This window comes from Ananas comosus, linkage group 2 (genome assembly GCF_001540865.1).
Source record: "Ananas comosus cultivar F153 linkage group 2, ASM154086v1, whole genome shotgun sequence".
Taxonomy (NCBI): domain Eukaryota; kingdom Viridiplantae; phylum Streptophyta; class Magnoliopsida; order Poales; family Bromeliaceae; genus Ananas; species Ananas comosus.
Genome location: NC_033622.1, coordinates 9,196,039 through 9,217,865, shown reverse-complemented (window position 1 = coordinate 9,217,865; position 21,827 = coordinate 9,196,039). Strand labels below are relative to the sequence as shown.

Genomic DNA, 21,827 nt, shown 5'->3' with positions numbered 1-21,827 from the left:
ACCCTCTCCCTCTTCCTCTTTCTCTTCTTCTCTCTCTTCCTTTTCTCCCTTCTTCTTCCTCTCCCTCTTCCTCTTCCCTCTTCTTCGTCGCCGGCAAACCCGACCCCGACCTCGCCGAAGCGCCGTCGACGCCGACCTCCGCCACCTCCTCTCCGAAGTATCTTCCACCGCCATCGCCGCGCGATGCTTCCGAGCTCGGTGTTGCGTCGTCGCCGCAGCCGCCTCTCGCCTCTCCTCCACCGTCGGCGACCTCTGCAACCTCGCCGCGAACCCCCTCGCCTCCGAGCTCCTCCGGCCTCCACCGTCTCCTCCTTCTTCTTCTTCGTATTCTCCTCTTCTCCTCCTCCTTCTTCTTTGTCGTCGTCGTCGATGATCCGCCGCCACCGCCGTCCACTCCCACGGCCCGAAGAGGAAGAGAAAGAGGAAGAGGGAGTACTTTTGGAGGGACATATTTGTGAGGGCAAAAATGTCATTTCACCAGCATACTGTTAAAAAATTAACAATTCTCTAACGGGTCCTAGCCAGAGGGACATATCTAAATACATTAGGACTTTTGCGGGGACAAATTATGAAAGTTGAGCTTTGTAGGGATATATTTGCAATTCACCATATTTGCAAGGACGTGTATGCAATTAACCATATTTTTTATACACTTTATTAAACAGTTTATGGACAAATCATAAATCTCTAACTATAGAAACTCGCGTTCTAATTAGTTGTATCGTCCAATAAAACTCGTTCAAAAGAAAAATTCAAATAGTAAACAGCTAGGGTTAAAAAAATGAGGAGTAAAAAAAAAGAGTAAACAGGGAAACTAGCGTTTTCACTTGGATGTAAATACACAGGCCCTTCAACTGTAAGTCATATTGAAATTAATCCATCAACTTTAAATTTTTTTTATTTACTATCGGATGCTTCACCCGGTCCGGGTCTGGGTCCGGGTCCGGGTCCGAATTTAAAAACTCTTCCGGACCCTACCGATTAAAAGGTCAGGTTCGGGTCAAGTCCAAGTCGGATATAGGAATAAAGTATCCGGACTCATACCTGAAACTTTAATGGATAATTTTTTTTTATTACCCATATATATACTATTCATTTTTTATTGGGTCCGATTCGGATCCGGATAGGTCCGGGTCGGGTATGGGATATCGAGTATTTTGGACGGCTTTAGTTTTAAGGATTAATTTATTATTATTTATGATTTGATGGTTAGTTTATTTAAAAGGATAATTTGGTAATAAAAATCAAGTTTAGAAATGGTGTGATAACTATATTAGCGACTACTTTGTCATTTACTTAAAAGTTTATAGAAATATTAACAAACTGATCTCATTAAAATACAAATTAAAATGCAATAATTTAATTGAAATAAATTAAAGTTCAGTGATCAGAGCGAAATATCATTAGACGTTTATTAGTGATTAACGGTGTAACTAATCCTATTTCGTATCACTATTATCAAATTATTTTGAGCTGTTAAGCGGCATTAACTAGTGCTGTAAAATTAAATTGTCTTTTCCAAAGCTCTAATTGCAATAGTTTAATGATATTCTAGCAACAAATATAATACAATTTAATTAATTCTGTACAGCTAGCAGTCAAAAGAAGGGTACTCGGAGAAGGAAAATCTCTCATTCCGAAGTTGTACTTCCCTACTTGGAGATCGATGAGATGGACTGCATGGGTGATCTAATTTTAATTTAATTAATTGCAGAGACGGTGGAGCGGACGCGCGTACACCCAGCATACATCGAGTGGCGTCTGAAAAGAATCCCGCACTTAACCACAACCATGCATATATAAATATAAATAGAGTTTATTCCGAAAGAGAGAGTGAGGGATCGAATGAGCAAGAACAAAAGCGGGTGGGAATCAGATGACGACTACTGGCATGGCATGGCTAGAAGACCTCGGCCATAATAAATCAATCATTTGTTTATTCTATCTAATTAAATCAAAGCGGCACTTTTCTTTTTTTCGCTTTGAAAATTGGAATCTCCCTCCACCATATATATAAGTCTGCTCACAATCTCATCCCAAATTATCACCTCCGGGCGCAGTGCTGCCACGCATTTCTTGTGAAAACTGAAGGCGTTGGATTGAATCGATGATCATAAAATCCACAAGATATATATATATATTCTCGTGTTTTCACTTGCCGACCGATTAATCATTAGTGGACGACGTCAAGTTGCACTAACAGCCACTAGACTACCCAAGATATATGCCCTCTGAGGTTTAATTTGATATTGCCATGGAGAAAAAATATCTATTTAAAATTTGTAAGCTTTTTAAAACATAAAAATATGTATTTTCTGAAAATGCAATTCCAAATTAAGTCTAAAAGGTTATGGTTCAATTTCTTGGTTGGCAAAAAGGTGCTTGAGTCTTCAGTTTTCACTGTTAGAAGAAAATTCGATATATTAGGTGGAAGAATTCTACGATTCGAGGGTCTGTAGACAAATTTTAAAAAAAAGAATACTAAATAAAACCTTTTTTTTTTTTCAATGAAATAGGGTTAAATTGTTCGGCGTCCTTCGGGAGAGTTTCATTTGCTATTTAATTTATTAATATCATGTTACTCTGTATTATGAAAACTGATCTTCATATCACCATAAATAAATCACCTATCTTGACTCGCCTATAATATTTCCTCAAGAGCTACTAGATTTGGTTTTTCAGTTATTAATCAATTACATTTAAATTTAAACTTGTAAAAGGTTATTTATTGTTAACTGCTTACGTGCAAGACTTATCAAAGTTGTTAGGCTCATTAGATTCCAATTTGACACAGCATGAAAATTAGGTTTAGGGTTGTTAAGGCCAATAATAAAACGCCATGTGGCATGTTGGAGCACGGTTCAGCCGGGACTCTCAGAAGTCGGGATTAAATGAATTTTTGGTGCACCGGGAGTAATAAAGGAATAATAGCATAACCGCAGGGTGTAATTGCAAACGGTTATGAGTAGTAAGGATCAGCTCGTAGTGGCATGGCCCACAAAAATAGGGAAGTGGCCGATCGTGAGTAATAACTGAACAATAATAGTGGAATATAAATAAGCAAGTAACGCCTAAAGGAGGAGTCTTTTTCCTGTGAATAGAAGACCACCTTTTATTCTTTCTGCATTTTCCTCGCATTTCTAGGAGTAGTCTACTTGTAATCTTTTGCTTTCTCGCATTTACTGCTTTTCTTAGGAGTAGCCTTAGAGTTAGATTTTCGGAGTTTGTATGCCCCAGAGACACATTCTATTTTGTATAAGTTTCCAGATCTAATATCAATATACAAAGGTATTCGGTTCTTCAACCGACCCAACCACTATGCATCTCATTCATTCGGCTCGTTCAGCCAAACCCAGTCTACAGTGAAGGTTTTCGAACTCGGCTGATCCGATTCCTCATCAACCGAATTGTTTGATCCGTCGGAGGCGCAAACTTCGAGGGTCACTACTTGAAGCCGTATTTAATCCCTGTACGTTTCTCTAGGAAAACCTTTGACCGAGGAATTCGGCTCATAGCAATTTTTGGCACGCCCAGTGGGACACATTTAGGTAAATTTATTTCCTTACGGGAACAATGGCTGATAATAATACCATGAATTTGCGTAACAGAGTCGTTCCTCGAAATTCTGGGAACGACCAAGCCAATAACTCAGATAATGCAATAGAGCGCCAAGCGATCTTGCCAATCGAAGGTGACGCTAGTGGTCAATCAGACCAGCAAGAGCCAAGTTTGGCTCAAGCGCTCGGACAGATGACATGCGTCCTACAAGTTTTGGACCAAAATAGTCACCGAAGTACTGCTTGCCTAGATGCAGTACTGGCCGCAATTACAGCCTCTAATGAGAATATTGCCTGAATTGGGCAATTATTAATCCGAATTGAGCAACCTACAGCGGGTTTGCAAGGACCTGTAGCTACACCGGTATTACAAAATCCTGTAACACCGGTAAATGTTCAGCCTCAGCATCAGGGGGCACCTTTTCAAGCGGCTTATAGACCGGCTGCTTTAACTGTCGGTCAACAATCAGAAATAACATAGGGATTATCTCCTCCGCCGCCATTGGTGACATATCAGCTCCAAAATACGGGGATTAGAGCTGGGGGACGAGCCCCTAATGCTACGCAGGGAGTGAACCCTGTAGTATAGAGTCATGGATTTCCTCAAGGACCAAACCTGGTTCAAGTGCAAGCTCCTATCCTCATACAAGGGAATAACAATGAGCTTTATGCTCAAATAGAGGAAGCTATTTGGAATACATTCAGAGTTGGGGCAAGACCGACAATGCTGCCTCTGTTTAGATCCCCTTACCCTACAAATATCGATGCGGAACGCTGCGAATTCTTTTCTAAAACTTAGATTATTTAATACTTCATTAATCAAAACTGCATTTACTTGGTACACGAGTTTGCCAGCCAATTCCGTCCGAGATTGGGACGAACTGGAGAGAAAATTTCATGAGCAGTTTTATAGATCAGAACCGAAACTTTCGGTGGTTGATCTAGCTTAGTTTCGACAGAGATCTGGAGAATCGGTTGAAAAACATTTGAATCGATTCAAAACGGTAAGAAGCTGTTGCTTTGTGAGAATGCCAGAGTCAGAATTTGCTAAAATGGCATTCAATGGTCTATATTTCAAAATCAAGGACCATTTTGAAGACAAGTATTTTTCAAATCTATTCAATTTGGGAGTTCGAGTTGCTCAATATGAGCAATTTAGAAAAGAGAATAATGAAGATCGGCTTAGGTGGAGCCGAAACAAAGATTAGAATAAGGGGAAGGAGAAAAATATTTCCTTTGTTGAAGAATCTTCGGCTCAAGATGAGCTGAATATGTCGGATGAAATAGAGGATTTGGCTGATGTAGCCGAAATATATGCTGCTGAGATAGTAAAAAATCGCCAGCCATATAAATGTGCTTTACTTAAACCCACAAAATCTAGTGAAGCAAAAGCACGAGTAGCGGCATACACTTATTCATTTGATGTGTCAAAAACTGATTTAATTTTTGATTGCTTGTTAAAGAATGGACGAATTCAACTCTAAGAGGGCCAAACGATACCTTCTGGATAAGAGTTGAAAAGGAGAAGATATTGTAAATGACACCATTCATAGAACCATAGAACAAATGATTGTACTGCCTTTAAAAGGCATATTCAAAAGGAGATAAATGAAGGTCGATCGGCTCAAATTTGCCGACTAAGAGAACAAAAATATGAAAATTGACAAAAATCCTTTTCCTTCGCAGGTCAATATGGTAGATATCAAGGGGAAGGCTCCTGCGGACAAGAAGATGGATGATGGTATTGCTTATACCAAAAGGACGTTACGGCTATGCATAAGATGTAAGGCCGAAATGACAAGAAAAGATTCGAAAGCGATTATTCATGAGAAGAAACTGTATAGGGAATGGAGAGAGTTCATGACATTCCTCGAAGAGTGGGAAGACATTTCCCGAGGCGGAGAACAAATTGGAGGAAGATTTGGAAGAAGCCTCAAACGATTCCGAACAGAAAATTGATTCAGTGAAAGACAAGAGAGAACTATTAATACAAAAGGCCTAAAAAGATTACTATAACAGCTGAAGGGAAGAGCGTAATAGCAGATGGAGTTATCCTTCGAACCATTCGGCTTTCAACAAAGATTCCCAGGATATCGGCCAAACTGGCAACATCTAGCTAGGCCGAGACCTGAACCTGAATTCGAAGGAATGACTGAGGGCGACATCGAGTTCCTCGATCGGAGGTTAGTCAATGAACTTGGCATTCAGCCTTGGCCGAGGCCATGTGAGAGAAGAGAAATCCTGAGAGATCATCTCAGGACAGTAAAAGTACCGTCAAATGTGCTAGTCGATCAATGGCACAAAGCAAAAGTATCGGCCAAATGGCATGGGCCGATATTGACAAAAACTCAGAAACATCGGCAGCAAAGGTTGCAAGCCGAAGCGAGACAACATTATGAGGAGGCTAAAGGGATGAAACTGAATGTGTGGAGGTGAACTCATGAGCAACAACTTCCCTTTAGGCCCATGAAGAATGATAATGATGCAGGTGGTTCGACATCTGTCCTTTGGTTGAGATCCAAAATAGAACGGCCACTCCCGGCTGGGCTGGAAAAGAAAGCAACTTGGAAGGAGTTGGAGGAAAAAATAGGCTCTTTGGAGATCATAATCAAACGAGACAGATGGCCTCCTAAGGAGAGAGAGAGACATGCATGGAGAGTCATTCCTTAGCCAAGACGGCAAAGGAATCAGAAGAAAAGAAACAAAAGATATAAGAAAAATTGCTTGATAAAGGTCCAGCCGATGTGAATATGGTGTATACTTTGTCTCAGTCATTCAAGGTGGAGTCTGTCGAATACGAAGAAACAACATATGATGGAGAGGAGCTCACGGTGGCTCAACTTTAGTTAAAAAATGTTAAGCTAGTCGATTCGGTGGTTTTTGAAAAACCATCAATCATGCAGACAAGATTTGTGAGGCCCTTGTTTATAAGGGCGTTGATAAAAGGATAGCCAGTAGGCTGAGTAATGGTAGACGGAGGAGCAATGGTCAATGTCATGCTCTCTTCTTTCTTTAAGAAGTTGGGTAAAAGTGAAAATGAATTGAAGCCTACCAACACAATTATGACCGATTTTACTGGTAGTAGTCAACAAGCCAAAGGTATGCTCACAACCGAGCTCACGGTAGGATCTAAAACCTTGCATACAACCTTTTTTGTGGTGGATGCAGATAGACACTACAACTTATTGTTTGGGCGTGACTGGATTTACGCAAATGAATATGTGCCTTCGATGCTTCACGGAAAATTATTTCAATGGATTGGAGATAAAGTGGAAGAAATTAGGGCCGAGGGGCGGCCTCAGATGGTGGATATTAATTCGGAGGGAATCAGCCATATCGGTTGGGCCGACACTGACCCAGATCAAATCTCCTTTGTATGGGTGACCGAGGAAGGAATTCAGTTAATACTTGTGAAAGATGAGGAAGCAATGGTGGCAGCTGAAGAGCCACTAAGCTGGCTGAAATGGAATGCCAAGAGTCATGAACTGGAGCTTTAAAAAAGTTTCGGCAGATGAGCCGACTGGAGAGGTCGGCTATTGTAGTAAGTCGGCTGACTAGGCCGATGAAATATCGTGTTTCAAAACAGCCAAGTTGGCCGAATATAACTTGCTCATGGAATCGGCCATGGGGACCGATAAGGAAATATTTCATGAATCATCAAGTATAACAGCCGAGTTGAGTAAAAATGATAGAACTCGTAAAGCAGCCGAGTCTAATGATGAAAACGGCTCAAAAGTTCATAAAATTATGAAGGAATCTATGGAAGAGTCACCGATCAAAGTCGGCAATAAGAAGCTAGAGACCCAAGACCCACTTTTAGAAGTAAATTTGGGGTCTGATGAAGATAAGCGGCCGACGAACGTTAGCGTCAAACTTTCGGCTCAACAACAGGAGAAACTGAAGGAGTTGCTGTTAAAATATAAAGATTGCTTCGCCTGAAATTATGAAGGGATGCCGGGATTGAGCTCATTCATTCGGCTCGTTCAGCCGAATTCAGTTTACAGTGAAGGTTTTCGAACTTGGCTGATCCGATCCCTCATCAGCCGAATCACGTGATCCGTTGGAGGGCGCAAACTTCGAGGATCACTACTTGAAGCTGTATTTAATCTCTGCACGCTTCTTTAGGAAAATCTTTGACCGGGTCAGGGGTTGAGAAATTCGGCTCATAGCAAGGACTAATTTGATACTACTGCTTGGTTTAGGGCTAATTTGATACTACTGCTTGGTTTAGGGCTAATTTTATACTACTATATTTGATTCATGCTACAAGTAATTTAATTGGTAATGCAGTGTTACTAATAGCACAAGATAACTTTCAAAATATTACTATGGAGGGGAGTGAATATCTTGTATTATTGCTTTTCATGCAACTTATGTGAAATTATAAAATTACCCTTCCCCGGCCATTTCCGATATAAATTTAAATTTTTGTTTCTCATTTACTTAAAATATTTAATTTTGAATTAAATTTTCAAATTTAAATTTGAGATTGAATTGTAACTTTAAGTTTAAAATTTTGATTTAAATTGAAATTTGGTCTAAAATTTTATATTTTAATTCCAAATTTCAATTTAAATTTTAAATTTGAACTCAAAATTCTAAATTCAAAATAAAATATGAATTCATAATTTGAATTCAAATTTAGAACTTGAATGAATTTGAATTTAAAATTTAAATTATTCAAAATTAAATTTGAAAGTAAAATTTTAGATTAAAAAACTAAATTTGAACGATCAAAAATTAGATCGAAAATTAGATCGAAAATTAGATCGAAAATTTTAATTCAAAATTTATATTCAAATTTCTAATCCGTATAAGATATAATAAGCGCATTTTTGAAATAGTGAAAACTTTATTATCTAAATTATTGAAATGTATATGATGGAACAAATAAAATAATCTTATACATACAGTAACCTGATATTATATTATTGTACTGAACGAAATGAAGTAAAATAACATTAAGTAATCTGAATAATGATATATCAGATCACTAGTTATCTGGAGATAATAGATAATGCTACATAATACGAACCAAATTGGCCCGTCATTTAATGCTATTAGGTAAAAGGAAGATAGGGCTCCAAACAAATAGAAAAATATTTTTTATTTTTTAATAGGACTGTAGAAAATATATTTTAACCCACTCTTTTCGTGCGGTTTATTTATTGAACTGGTTGCTACTGTACATTATGTAATTCCAGTTCAATCCAAACGAGCCTTATGACGGCCGGAACCTTAATCATAAATTTTGAGCCAACGAGTCTTGGTTCATTTGTCGAACCTTCTAACCGCAAGCACGTTCAGCTAGGGCTGGCAAATGAGCGAGCTGGCTCGTGTTCGGCTTGCGTTCGGCTCGATATTCGGCTCGCTCGAGCTCGGCTCGAATTAATTTCAAGTTGAGCTTGAGCATAAATTTAGGCTCGGAATTAATTTCAAGCCAAGCTTGAGTATTATCGGGCTTGCTCGAATTAGGCTCGAAAGCTCGAAATATATATATATATATATATAGTTTACTATACTATTAATAGTACTAACCAGATGCTATTAGGTTTTCGGCCCTGGATGAAGGGATATGCGGTTAGGATAATAGTGATTCCCTATAGTTGAGTGGGTGGTTAGTTGAATAGTTTGATCTATCGGGTGAAAATGGTTAAAGAGGTAGATCTAACGGCACAAAATTCGACAGTACTAAGTATTTGGTACTATCGATAATATAGTAGCCGGACTCTCTCTCTATATGTATATAGTCCGACTATTATACTATCTATAGTACCAATCATTTTGTGCTATCGAGTTTTCTGCCGTTGGATCTATCTATATATATAGAGTCCGGCTATTATACTATCAATAGTACCAAGCGTTTGGTGCTATTGAGTTTTCTGTCGTTAGATCTACCTTTTTGGCCATTTTCATCCGTTAGATCATACTATTCAACTACCAACCTCCTCAACCCAAAGGGGCTACAATCATCCTGATGACACATCTCTTCATCTAAGGGCCGAAAACCTAATAACAAGCGGTTGGTACTATTAATAGTATAGTTATCTAATTCTATATATATAGAGGCTAGGGCTATTATACTTTTTTGAGTATAGACCCTTTTATACTTATAAATTTTTGGCCGTTGGATGTGCAATTAGGATGATAGTGGTCCCCTAGGATTGAGTGGGTGATTGGTTGAATAGTATGATAAACAGATAGAAATGGTCAAAAGTATAGATCTAACGATCGAAAACTTATGAGTATAAATGAGTCTATACTAATAGGACTATAGTAGCTGAACTCTCTCTATATATAATTATATATAATATATATTTTAATTACATAAAATAATATATATTATGTATTTTAGTTATATGTATATAGAATTTAGATTATTGGGCTCACAAAATCAAACCAGCAAAATCATACTCTAATTGCTCTCTCTCTCTCTCTCTCTTTTTCATTCGCTCATAGAATCGCTTTTCCTAATTTTTTTAATCTTATAATATTGTATTTCATGCATTCATTTTGTATGTTGAGCTATTAAACATTTTTTGTATCGAATTTTAGATAATGTTTTATAAAAATTAAACTATAGATTGCACGATGTTAAGAATTTCAAGCAGCTCGTTTGGAGCTCCAGCTCGCTCAATTCGAAGTTAGGCTCGCTCGACTCGAAGTTAGGCTCGCTCGAGCTTGGCTCAAATTAATTTCAAGCCTAGATTGAGTCTAAATTTAGGCTCGAAATTAATTTCAAGTCAAGCTTAAGCTGAGATAGGCTCGCTCGAGCTCGGCTTGTTTCCACCCCTACGTTCAGCAAGTGAGTATCCCTAAACAATCGAGTCCTCACAAAACCAGTAAAAAGACTGTTCACCGTGAATAAATATAGACAGGCTCCAAACTGTTCCCGTTTTACAAGTTGGTCCCTATACATTCTAATCTTATACACTTTAAGGTCACATTTGGTATTATGTTTATTTTTATTTTTTAATAAAATTTTGCATATTAAACAAAATAGAAATGAATAGTGAATATTTGCAACCATTTCACCAGCATTATTTACTTGATAGCAAAAAAAATAAAGATTTGGCAATAATTTTTTTTGCTTCCAATATTTTTTTAAATTAAATATCATCTAGCACTTAGGGGGCGTCTGGATTGATGAATCTGTAGATTCAACGTAAGTCAAGTGCAGTGGTGTTTGAGTTTTTCTGAAGTGTGATTATTTTTTTGCTGTTTATTTTGACATAACTCGTACAGTCTGAAAGTTAAATTCAATTACTTCTTCTATTTATTTTGATATAACTTGGTGCTGATAAAATTAGTTTTTTAAGTTCCGTTGTTTATTTTGATGTAAGTAAGTGAATCCTGTTATCTCCTAAATATAGCAGTAAATTTACTGCTATAAACTTTAACCTATTATATAATTAAATTTTTTATTATTATTTAAAGATAATCCTAATTTATTATAAATAAGGTAATTCTAATCAATTATAAAGGAAGTAGAGTTTATGTTTACTATTTAATAAATTTTTTAGAAGAGGTTGAATATGGCGGAAGTCGAGTTCGGCACTTTAGAAGAGAGAGTTGAGAGTAGGTGAAGTGAAGATCTAATATAACTTGAGTTACATTATATTTTTGACTTACACAAAATTAAATAACGGAAGTGATAGAAGTTGAGTTCCATCACTTCACTTAATGGACCCTTAGTTGAATACATTATAAGCTAATTAAATATAACAATATAAAAAAAAAAAATTCGCTACATCAAATTAATTATATAGAGTTAGTTTTTAAAATATAAAAAGTAAACATGATATCAAAGGTGACCTTAAATTTTGATAAGTGAATACTTTAGTTATTCAAAATTATGAAGAGAAATGATTCGGTACTTTATTATTAAAAAAATAAAATAGGTCTTAACCGTTGATTAATAGAGAGTAAAGATATAATTTTAACATTTAGCTGGTAAAAGGGTTATATCATTCGAGATTATTTTGGTAATTAAACTATAGAACATTTAAAGAAACTTTTAATTGATATTTTAAATTTATGCATTAATTTACACTAATTTAGAAAATTGATTGATTACCCTAATTTAGGCATTAATTAGGCATTAATTTACGCATTTACTTTAGAAATTTTAGTGTTTCTAAAATTTAGGCATTAATTTAAATTATAGGAATTTTAGAAATAGTTCTATTTCTAAATACATTGAATTTAAATATTAAATATTAAATATTTAAAATTAAAAAATTGAAATTTAAGTTAGAGGAATTTTGTATTACTATTTAAAAAATTTGTAATGTTGATAAATATTTTAATTCAACATACTTAATATGTTTAAGAAAATTTTAAATTCCTATAGTTTAGACATTAATTTTGTATCACTTATTTAAAAAAAATTGAATGTAGGTAAAAAATTATAAATTAAATGTATTTAATATGTTAAAAAAATTTAGAATTGTTCTACTTTAGACATTAATTTTGTATCATTATTTAAAAAAATTTAGAATTGTTTTACTTTAGATATTAATTTAGGATTACTGTTTAGAAAAAAAAAATGATTAGGAATTTGAATTCGAACCCGACTAACAATTGTAAAACCTATTTCCGAACTCGACGAATTTCAAAAATTTATATCTAAACCCGAAACTGATCAATTTTTCGAAACCTAAAACCAAACCCAAACCCAAACCCGAAGACCGGAACACAAAACAATTATTTCTCTTTACCATATTTCAAAATATTTTATATTAAATTTAAATTTTTAAAATATAAATTCGAATATAATATTAAACTTTATATATGATTCGGGTCGGATTCAAGATGGGTATAGACAAAATTCATAGTTGATCCACAAAATAATCTTATGTCCTTGTTGTCAAATAATTTGAAACTTTTCTTATATGAAATGTCAAAATATGAGAGGAAAGATAGAGAGAGAAAAAAAGAAACAAAAAGAGAATAAAAATGTTGATAATATAGTAGAGATAAAATGACTAAATTGCTCATGTATTAAAAGACAAAAATATCTTTTTTTTAGATACCTAGTTACTGGTAATTCTCCCAAAGTGACCTGCTATTGCAGGTCACAATTTTAAGAAAATTAAATCTGAACTGTTGAATGGGAGTGAATGAACGGTAACGAAAAAAAAAAGTATAGAAGCATTACTCATTAAATCTTGAATTTTTGCTATGAATTAGGTTTCAACTCCTTCATGCTAGAATAGATTAAACGAAAAAAAGGCATTTATATTAAAAAAATGATCATTTATAAAAAATAGTTTATTTTTCAATTAGAAATTAAATGACGTAAATAAAAAGTAAAAGGGACCAACTTGACTTAACGGGATAGCATAGGGAGCATCCATACAATTAAATCCTGATTGATGATCGATTTTGATGCAATTAATTTTTCTAACAAATATAATTCAATTCCTTTGTGGCGAATAAAGTAGAGCACACACTGATAAAGCAGACCACACGCACTACACAGAGATAAGAAAGTGGGAGAGCGCGTGTAGATCGACTAGACTTCGGCGATGAGCTCTCCCGCGGGCGAAGGGAGCAAGAAGGAACTAGCGGCCGAGTCAAAGGCGGCGACGGTGTCATCGCAAACGACACATGCCAGGCGGTGCCTGTGCTCGCCGACGAAACACAGGGGCTCTTTCCGGTGCCGCCTCCACCGTTCGAGTTCGTCGGCACGGCTGCTTCGGTCCATGTCCATGCCGGCTTCCAAGCCAGCCGCCGAGCAGCTCGGTTCCAAGCCCCTCGAGACCACCTAAATTAATTCAACACAACATACTGCCTTCTTTTTCTGCCTTCTTTTTCTTTCTCTCGTCCTTTTGTGCTTCTTTTCAGTTCATGTGAATCACAGGACTGATTAAGTATAAAGTAAGCAAGTGTTATACATATGTACAAACCTTTCGAGACGCACGTACATCTTACTGCCGTTTGCATAAGTGCACGAAGTTTTGTGAATAATATTATTGTTGCGTTGATCTACTCAGAAAAAATTATAGCGTTTATTAATTGTGTGAAATCAGTGACCATACGGGCTATTTTTAAAACTTTTGGTGAGAGTATTGTTGGATGTGGCCCATATAATTTATTCAAAGTGATCTATAACGATAGAGTCGTTCTATTCAAACCGATTTATAAAAATACGATAGATTTAACGGTCAGAATGTATCTGGATATGTTCTTGATGAATGGACGTGATTTAACATCTTTACATCAAGTTATATATAAATATATAATATACAAGTCCCGATCTAATTCTAATTCTAATTCTGTAATAACTCCATCTCAAGGTATAAGGATATTAGACTCAAAACGTTCCGCTCTCTTACAGATCGTGAACGAGGACGAACCATGAGTAAGAATCACCTGTCCTAGAAGCGAGGAGTGCAGAGCATTATTCTAGAAGCGAAATTGCCCCTCCACATGCGAGGCTTTCCAGCAATTAGTTCTAGCGGTACAACGACCACATTCCATCCTGTCGGCACGCTTTCAAGGAGGTGCAAGATTCAGATCCAGCAAAAAAAAACTCGGCAAAAATCGGTGGACAAGATGAATAGCGAGTAAGCAGGAAAAGACGAGAGGGTTTAAGTATGCTCGGGTTCTTCTTCAACTCATGCAACCTCGCCGAATATTTATAATCAAGGCGAGAATCTTACTCTAACGCGTTAAATCCGTATAGAACAAGATAAGCCTACGATTATACGGATAAACATTAGGATTATGATAAAGATAAGGATTAAAATAAAGATAAAACCGAAAAAAATAAAAATAAAAATAAAATAAACTGAGTGTATGGACTGCGCGCCGTCGCCCGGCTCGTGCTCGTGCCGTGCGTGCGTGTATTTAAACAGGAGCATTACTCTCACTTTGTTCCAAACAACTAGCTTGAGAATAAAGAAATATATAAAAAGCACAAACACCCTTTTGGCTTTCAATGTAGGAATAAACATCAAACATAAAAATTTTAGTTGGGCTCCCAAGCAGCTCATTAATAATTATTGAGCTCTCAAGAGGCTTTACCAAGTTTTAAATCACAAAAAATCTAATAAAACCCAATAAAATTCAATAATTTTTACGTGGTTCGGCCACCGGCCTACGTCCACAAGCGAAGACGGAGCAAATAATTTATTAATATCGAAAGACGGAGTACAAGAAAATCTCTCAAAACTTAATTAGATCCGAAACGCCGAAAGACGAGCCGTATAAGAGACTCCAAAATTGGCTTCTCTCTCACCACCCGTACGGACCACAACTTGATCTGAATTAGTGCATACGGCTCCTCATATGCTCACTTAATTAATTAGAGCTCCAACTCTCTCTTGGCCTTAGTTAGTTAATTTATAAATTATTCGTAAATTATTCGCGAATTTTTAAAAAAACGAATTAATCGACCATATACGTATTTTTTCTAAAAATTCGAAAAAAAACGTGTTTTTTCGGGTACAAAAACGTATTCGCGAATAATCCGCGTGCCGAATAATTTGCCAAAAAAGACACCGCGTCGCGGCTCGCGAGCGTGAGCGATCGCCCGCTGGCTGTGGGCCTCGCGGCCCGCGAGCGCGAGCACGAGCGCTCGCGCACGGATCGCGGGCCTCGCGGCTCGCTCGCGAGCGCGAGTGCTCGAGCGCCGCTCGCCCAAACAAAAAAAAACCTCCTGTTTATTTTAAGGCATAAACAGAAACAAGAAATAGAAAAAGGAAAAAAGAAAAAAAAAATAATTCCGTCAACGCTTGCCCCCTCTCCCAAAATAAAGATATCATTCGATCAAAAAAATTTAATTTTTTATAGACTATCTTAATCTTTTATTTATTTAATTATTTATTTATTTTAAAACATAATATAGTTTGCTATTTTTTTTACTTAATCAGTTTAATTTTGTAGCTCTTTATTCTTGTATTCTTAAGAAATATAAATATTTATGCTAACAACATAAATCTTAAAAGAAAATAAATTTAATTTAATAGCTGAATTTTTTATTCCGAATTTTTAATTGGTGAACGTATAATATCTGTATAAATCACGTATTTGAATAATTGACAAATCCGTTTTTTAGCCGTATTTTTTAATAAATTTAAAAATTAGAAAACGAATTTTATCCGAATTATATCCGTACCGAATTTTTGCCGAATCCGAATTAACTAACTATGCTCTTGGCTCATGATGTTGCTGCCACCTGTACGAAACACCAAATTAAGCATGAAGCTCGGCTCTCTCCGCAGCATCCGTACCCTCCAAGAGACTTAATTAATTAATGAATGGCCTCTTAATTTGCTCTCCAGCTTCATTGACATGGCCACATATTTATATAGGATGTGGCTTCAAATTAGAGTCTAATTAGAACTCTAATCTAATTGGATTTCTAAACACAAGTCGAATCTAATTCAAAATTGAATTAGATTCCGACTTATAATCCATATATGCCAAATTATATCCAATGCCAATTAAATTAGGATTTAACTCTAATTTAGGTAACTATAAATCTAACAAAATATAACAAATAGTGACGTCGGCTGGCCTCAATCGAGACCGACGTTTGGAGGAACGGCATCACCAACCTCGCTGCATTAAGCGACTCAAGAAGTAAAAAAAAAAAAAAAGCGACATGACTTTTAGTGCTTATTAGGACCGGTATTCGACGTCAACCACCTAGTAGGAACTCCAAGATATGCCTAACTAGACACGACCTCCTTATCGTGATCCCTAGCCTCTCCCGCTGTGAATGACTCTGTAAACAAAAACAACAACAAACTGGGCATAAGAACTATTAGTCAATAGTTCCCAGTAGGTAAGCCGCCGACATTAACGAATTACACCACTAGGTCCCTGAGGCATAAATAATAAGCATGCATAACTATAACACAATATGAATATTAAAGAAGTAATGAATTGCTAATGCTACCATGCCTCCAATGCACATAAAATTTAACAAAAATAAAGACTACTCTAATATGAGTAAACATGCTAATGTCATGTCCACCAATGTACACTATCTAGTAATGACAGTGAATTAATTCATTTGGTTAACTTCACACAATTTATAAGGACCTACACAAGTGTAGTCCGGCTTATGCCATGCCTAATGGGCCCCGTGGTAGTATACACTCCACACGGCAATCCACTTCGGTGCCCAATCTTGCACAGGTGAGCATGATGTCACGTAGGCCAACTCCAGAGTGCCGACTTGTGGAAAGCGACCCTCACAAGCATGTGCGAATGGGTACAATGGCAAGCAAGCATGATCCACACTACAAAACTCTCAATCGTCATGTTTAAAACATGGCATGTCCTCTAACGACCCATAGGTCGGAGACTATGTCACAATGTCAAGTTCTAATCATTTAAATAAGTCATACACATCAATATTAAGTTCATGCTACATGTTATCATATAATTGCCATTTTCACTTGTCTACACAAGTATACTACAAGTCATGTAAGGTATACTACACATAATTAATAAGCAACACTTTCCACTGCATAAAGGTATGACTTAGCCATATGTGACATACATAATTAAAACATCCAAAATTCACTTATAATGTATCTAATATGAGTATGCATGATTTCCAATTGTATAATAAAAACAAGAATATAGGGGGAGTTCACCCATTTCGGTGAGGTTAAACCCACCGGATATTCCTCGGATCCCTTCGTTGCTCGAACGAAGATGCCTTCTAGCCTTCTAGCACCTTAACAACAATTCTAAATCAATTAGGAGTTTCTAATACGCCTCCCATAAAATCCTCATAATTCAACCCAAAAAATAGTTAGAAAGATACCTGAAATAGAGAAGAACTCTATTCCACACTCCACCTAAGGTTGGGATGCTTTAAGTCCAACCTAGAAGAGAGTTTAACCATTACCAATTAAGTTCTAATGCTCAGCCAAGAACAATCCCAAAATCAAACTCCAATTCTACGAAAATCACATACCGAAAAGGCAAATAAAAAGCTAACCTCTCAAAGCTCCAAGCCAAACCCAACCTTGAGCTAGAATTTGAAGTTTATCCTCAAACTAACCTCCAAATTCACAGCAATCTTCACCAAGGTGCAAGAACAATCCTCCAAAGAAAAGGTGAATAAAATAAGATCAATCCCCAAATTCACAAAGAAATTAGAAATGAAAGCTAGAGAGAGAAAAAGGAGTAGCCTACCAGTTTTTCTTCACGCTCTGGCACAATAAGAGCCAGCTGGGTCTGTTGGGGATAAACCCAACAGCCAAATTACTAAAAGACCCCTTACCAACTCAATTTGCCGCATTATGTATCGGTACTCGTATTGGAGTACTGGTACCCGGCACTCAAATATGCAAAAACCCGAGCGTGGGGTCTTCGGGCTTAATGCAGTGTACCGGTACCCGCCTTATGCAGTACCGGTACTCAGCTCCAGTACCGATACTCACCGACTCAGTACCGGTACCCAACACTCAACTTCTCAACTCGAGAGCTACCCATTCTGGCAACCCTGGCCTTTGGAGTACCGGAATCCCACTCAGGTACCGGTACTCAATACTCAAAACCCTGCAATTTGCAAATTTTAGTGTACCGGTACCTGCCTGTTGCAGTACCGGTACTCAACTCCAGTACCGATACTCACCGACTTAGTACCGGTACCCAACATCCAACTTCTCAACTCGAGAGCTACCCATTCTGGCAACCCTCTGGGGTACCGGTACCCCACTCAGGTACCGGAACTCAATACTCAAAACCCTGCAATTTGCAAATTTTAATGTCAGTATTCCAATCTCGCACTTAGCGAGCTTAAGTAAGGAATCGATGCACTACTGTTGATCCCCAAAACAGCTAGAATAGTTCAAAACGCTATTTTTACACTAGAACCTTGCAATTTGCTAAAGTTCAGTGTACTATAAATATAGAACCTGGAATTTCTTTGCCGCTACACAGATCTCAATTCCTCAAAACCTGAGAGCTTACTCCTCACCATTTTGTATTGTGTACCGATACCTAGATTCCAGTACTGATACTCAATATAAAATCTACAACTTGGCAGATTTATCATCTCAGAATCCGTTTTCGCACCTGGTTTGCACCGAAAATACTCGAATATTTTTCAAACCTCGTCGGAACTATTCGAATAGCCCTTTTAGGACTCTTTTCACTAGAACTCCACAATTTGTAGAAGTTCATTGCACTACAGGCATAACTCAAAACTAATCAAAAGATTTGATGGAAAATGCGGCAGGCTTTGAATTCTTCTAAGCTCAAAAGATTGAATGGAAAATGCAGCAGGCTTTGAATTCTTCTAAGCTGTTCAAGCACTGAATACTCCTTAACTAGGAAAAGTCTGCAAACACAGAGTTCCACTTACGGGTTGAGAAAAGAATAAAAAAGAGGGGAAGCAAGAAAAAGTACTAAGACAAAGAATAATTTATCAATCTCTCCAAAGGCACTGATGGAACTCACAAGCTAAGCACTGACGGAAATCACAAGATAGCACGGCCCCCCCCAAAAAAAAAAAAAAAAAAACCAACAAACAAACACGCAAACAAACAAACGTCCACTGCATGGTAATAGAGATATGAGTTTCTTTCACTAGCTCTCTGGTTTTCTCAATTGATTTGGGCTGCGAAAGAGAAAAATAGCAAAAGCTAAAAACTTTAGGCATTACCTTTTACACAACAACAACTTATTGCAATGCTGACTGTCATCGAGCATCAATAAAAAATCAACTTAAGCAGTCAGTAATGAGGAAAGAAATAAGCAGCCAACATAAAAAGTCAATTTGACATATCGAGCAAGCAAAATAAACCCTACAAGAGTCTGTAGTTTTATACATCTAAAATGTAGTCACTGACGATAATGACGATTACAAGCAGAGTGCTGATGAAATATGTTGGTTCTGCCCTAAATTACACTGCATAGGAAATATAATAAAAACCATCTATAGAGTAAGCACAATGATGGTCATAGAGAAAGGGCACAAGCCCCAAATTCTTGTTCAGTTGTGTATCTTGAGACGCTTAACCGACCGGATGAAAGCTCTGCAACAAATTAAATCAGAACCGACTACAATGAGGAGATAATGTTGCATAGATTCAGAGGTCAATAGTTAGGGAAGATTAAGGACACAATCAACTTACTCCCACGGCACATCACCCACCAACATCCAGTCTCCATCTCCATCCTCATAAGTGACCACGTAGTGATGACGATTATTAGGCGTTTGCTTACCTGTTTTACCATCTGCGCCATTCCCATTGTCAAGATTATGATCCCAATTAGTATGAGCGCCAAAGAGGAAACAAGTTTGGAGTGAAAAATGGTAGAAATTTTAAAACAAAGGTAAATGTTTACAAATCATACCCAACCAATTTCTTCCGTTGACTCTTGACAAAAACATACTAAAGTTAAACAAAAGGCCATTTGATTAATTGATTCACGGTTTGAAATATTCCAATAATCCTAAATATTTTCAATTGAAAATATTCAAATCATTATTATTCAACTCAAATTGGATAAGATAGTTGCACAAGATATTAGTGAAGTACTGAAATTATTATAGTTTCACGTATAGGTGGCACGAATACTAAATTATTATGATTTATGAGATATTTTTATTTTCATATTTAATTAATGAGAATCATTAGTAGTACGTCGATAAAAAAAAAAAATACTAATTGTAACAAACCTCTCTAACTCAACTTGCTGACAAGTTAGTAACAAGTATATCATTAATTCCAAATATAAAATATACGCCATTCTCCGAACTTTACAAACCTGAAACTAAACAGCCTGAAATTATAAGAATATATATACGGTAAAATCAAGATTTTAAGCATTCGAATAATAATTTCAAGATGCACCATAATAATTTAGATAAGGTCTATAGGATGATACCATTCGGCCTGTTGGGGAACATGCGTTCAAGCGTGCGGAAGAGTGCTTCATAGGAGTTGCAAAGGGAGAGATCCACCTTCCTCCCGATGGCCACCCCTTCCATCTTAACTTTCACAAAAATCGCTGCCCTTGCGCTGCCGCCCCCGCTGCCGCTCCTTTTGATCGGCGGCCACCCCACCAACACTCTGCCCCCATTAGTACATATATATATATATACACCACGTACGTCTCAATTCAGTGGAAGCAACAGAACAAGATTGGCAAAATCATTCCGAAAAGTTTCTCTTCATCATTTAACTTACTTGCCGAAGGCCTTTTGATGATCACTATCATCATCTTTATCATCGTTTCCTCGGCCTTNCTTCTCCTTCATCTTCTTCTTTCTCCACGTAGTGAGAGGAGGAGGAGGAGGAGGAGGAGGAGGTGTAATCATTGAGATCGATTTCGTTTATCAAATCGTTGTTGGGTAAGGCTAGTCCCAATTCAAGCTCCATTTTATTTTGTGTTCTTCCTTTTTTACATTCGGACGTCGCAAAAGAAAATAGTGAGAGATGCAAGCTTTATTAATTTGACGAATTAATGGACTAGACTGGATAGAAAAACGGTGAAGGTTTTTATTTATTTATAGCGCGAGCGCGAGAGCGAGAGAAGACGAGACGATCGAGCAAAATGGCATGGCATGAGAGTGAGGGAAGAGATATAGAGGGGGAACAGGGTGCAGGGCTTTTAGGGGACCCAACACCCCACCGACACGGGTCCTTTTCCTTGGATGCTCCTCTTATTAGGCTCTAGTACTAGTACTAGTACTAGTAGTGTAGTGTTTGTCTCCTTAATTTCCCTTCTTTTTAAGTCGGGGACAATTTAAGGAAAGGGGGGAGGCAAATCTATGCGGGGCCCAGCTGTTTCTCCAGCCATTTCCCTCTCCGAGCACGACATGGGGGAGGCAGAGAGCATGTGGGTGTTTCATGTCAGCGCAAAAATTTGCCTGCACCACATGCACCGCAGTCCAAATGTTAAATAATTAATACGGACACGGACCGCAAATTCAAAATCTACCCCCTCCATTGCAGTTTTTCTCCTAGCTAGTTTTATAAATATTAATTTGTGCATAAAATATTTTATGAGTGGAGTGGATGATAGATAATCATGCAGATCAAAGCCGCGTTGAGAGAGAAGAAGCACCGGAATGATGAGAGACTTATACACGAAAAATCAATTTTTCAACAAAAATAAAAAATATTGTTAATTGACTCTAAAAACTAATTATATATAAAGGGTTGATATGCCCAAATTCTACTATAAACAAACATAATAAATTTTAATATATTTTTAAACCAAATCAGATTAAAAACAATCAAATAATTAGACTCAAAAAAGAAAAAAAGGTACAGCTTTCTAAAAATA

The 21,827-nt window shown here is 37.0% G+C and overlaps 1 protein-coding gene and 1 long non-coding RNA gene across 3 annotated transcripts; both read right to left on the bottom strand.

Moving 5' to 3' along the window:
• On the bottom strand, nucleotides 16,021-19,010 carry LOC109706617. 2 transcript variants are annotated; one of them, XR_002215263.1, is made up of 5 exons: nucleotides 17,721-19,010; nucleotides 17,524-17,628; nucleotides 17,347-17,407; nucleotides 17,198-17,256; nucleotides 16,021-16,293 (listed from the first exon to the last, which is right to left on the bottom strand). It is a non-coding gene; the product is annotated as an uncharacterized LOC109706617 (long non-coding RNA). The 2 variants fall into 2 exon arrangements; XR_002215262.1 differs by having other exon boundaries at nucleotides 17,524-19,010.
• LOC109727420 (auxin-responsive protein IAA20-like) lies at nucleotides 19,294-20,796 on the bottom strand. Its single transcript, XM_020257548.1, has 4 exons — nucleotides 20,726-20,796; nucleotides 20,424-20,608; nucleotides 19,667-19,769; nucleotides 19,294-19,567 (listed from the first exon to the last, which is right to left on the bottom strand). The coding sequence occupies exons 1-4, from the start codon at nucleotides 20,794-20,796 to the stop codon at nucleotides 19,525-19,527; spliced, it is 402 nt and encodes a 133-aa protein (XP_020113137.1). The 3' UTR covers nucleotides 19,294-19,524.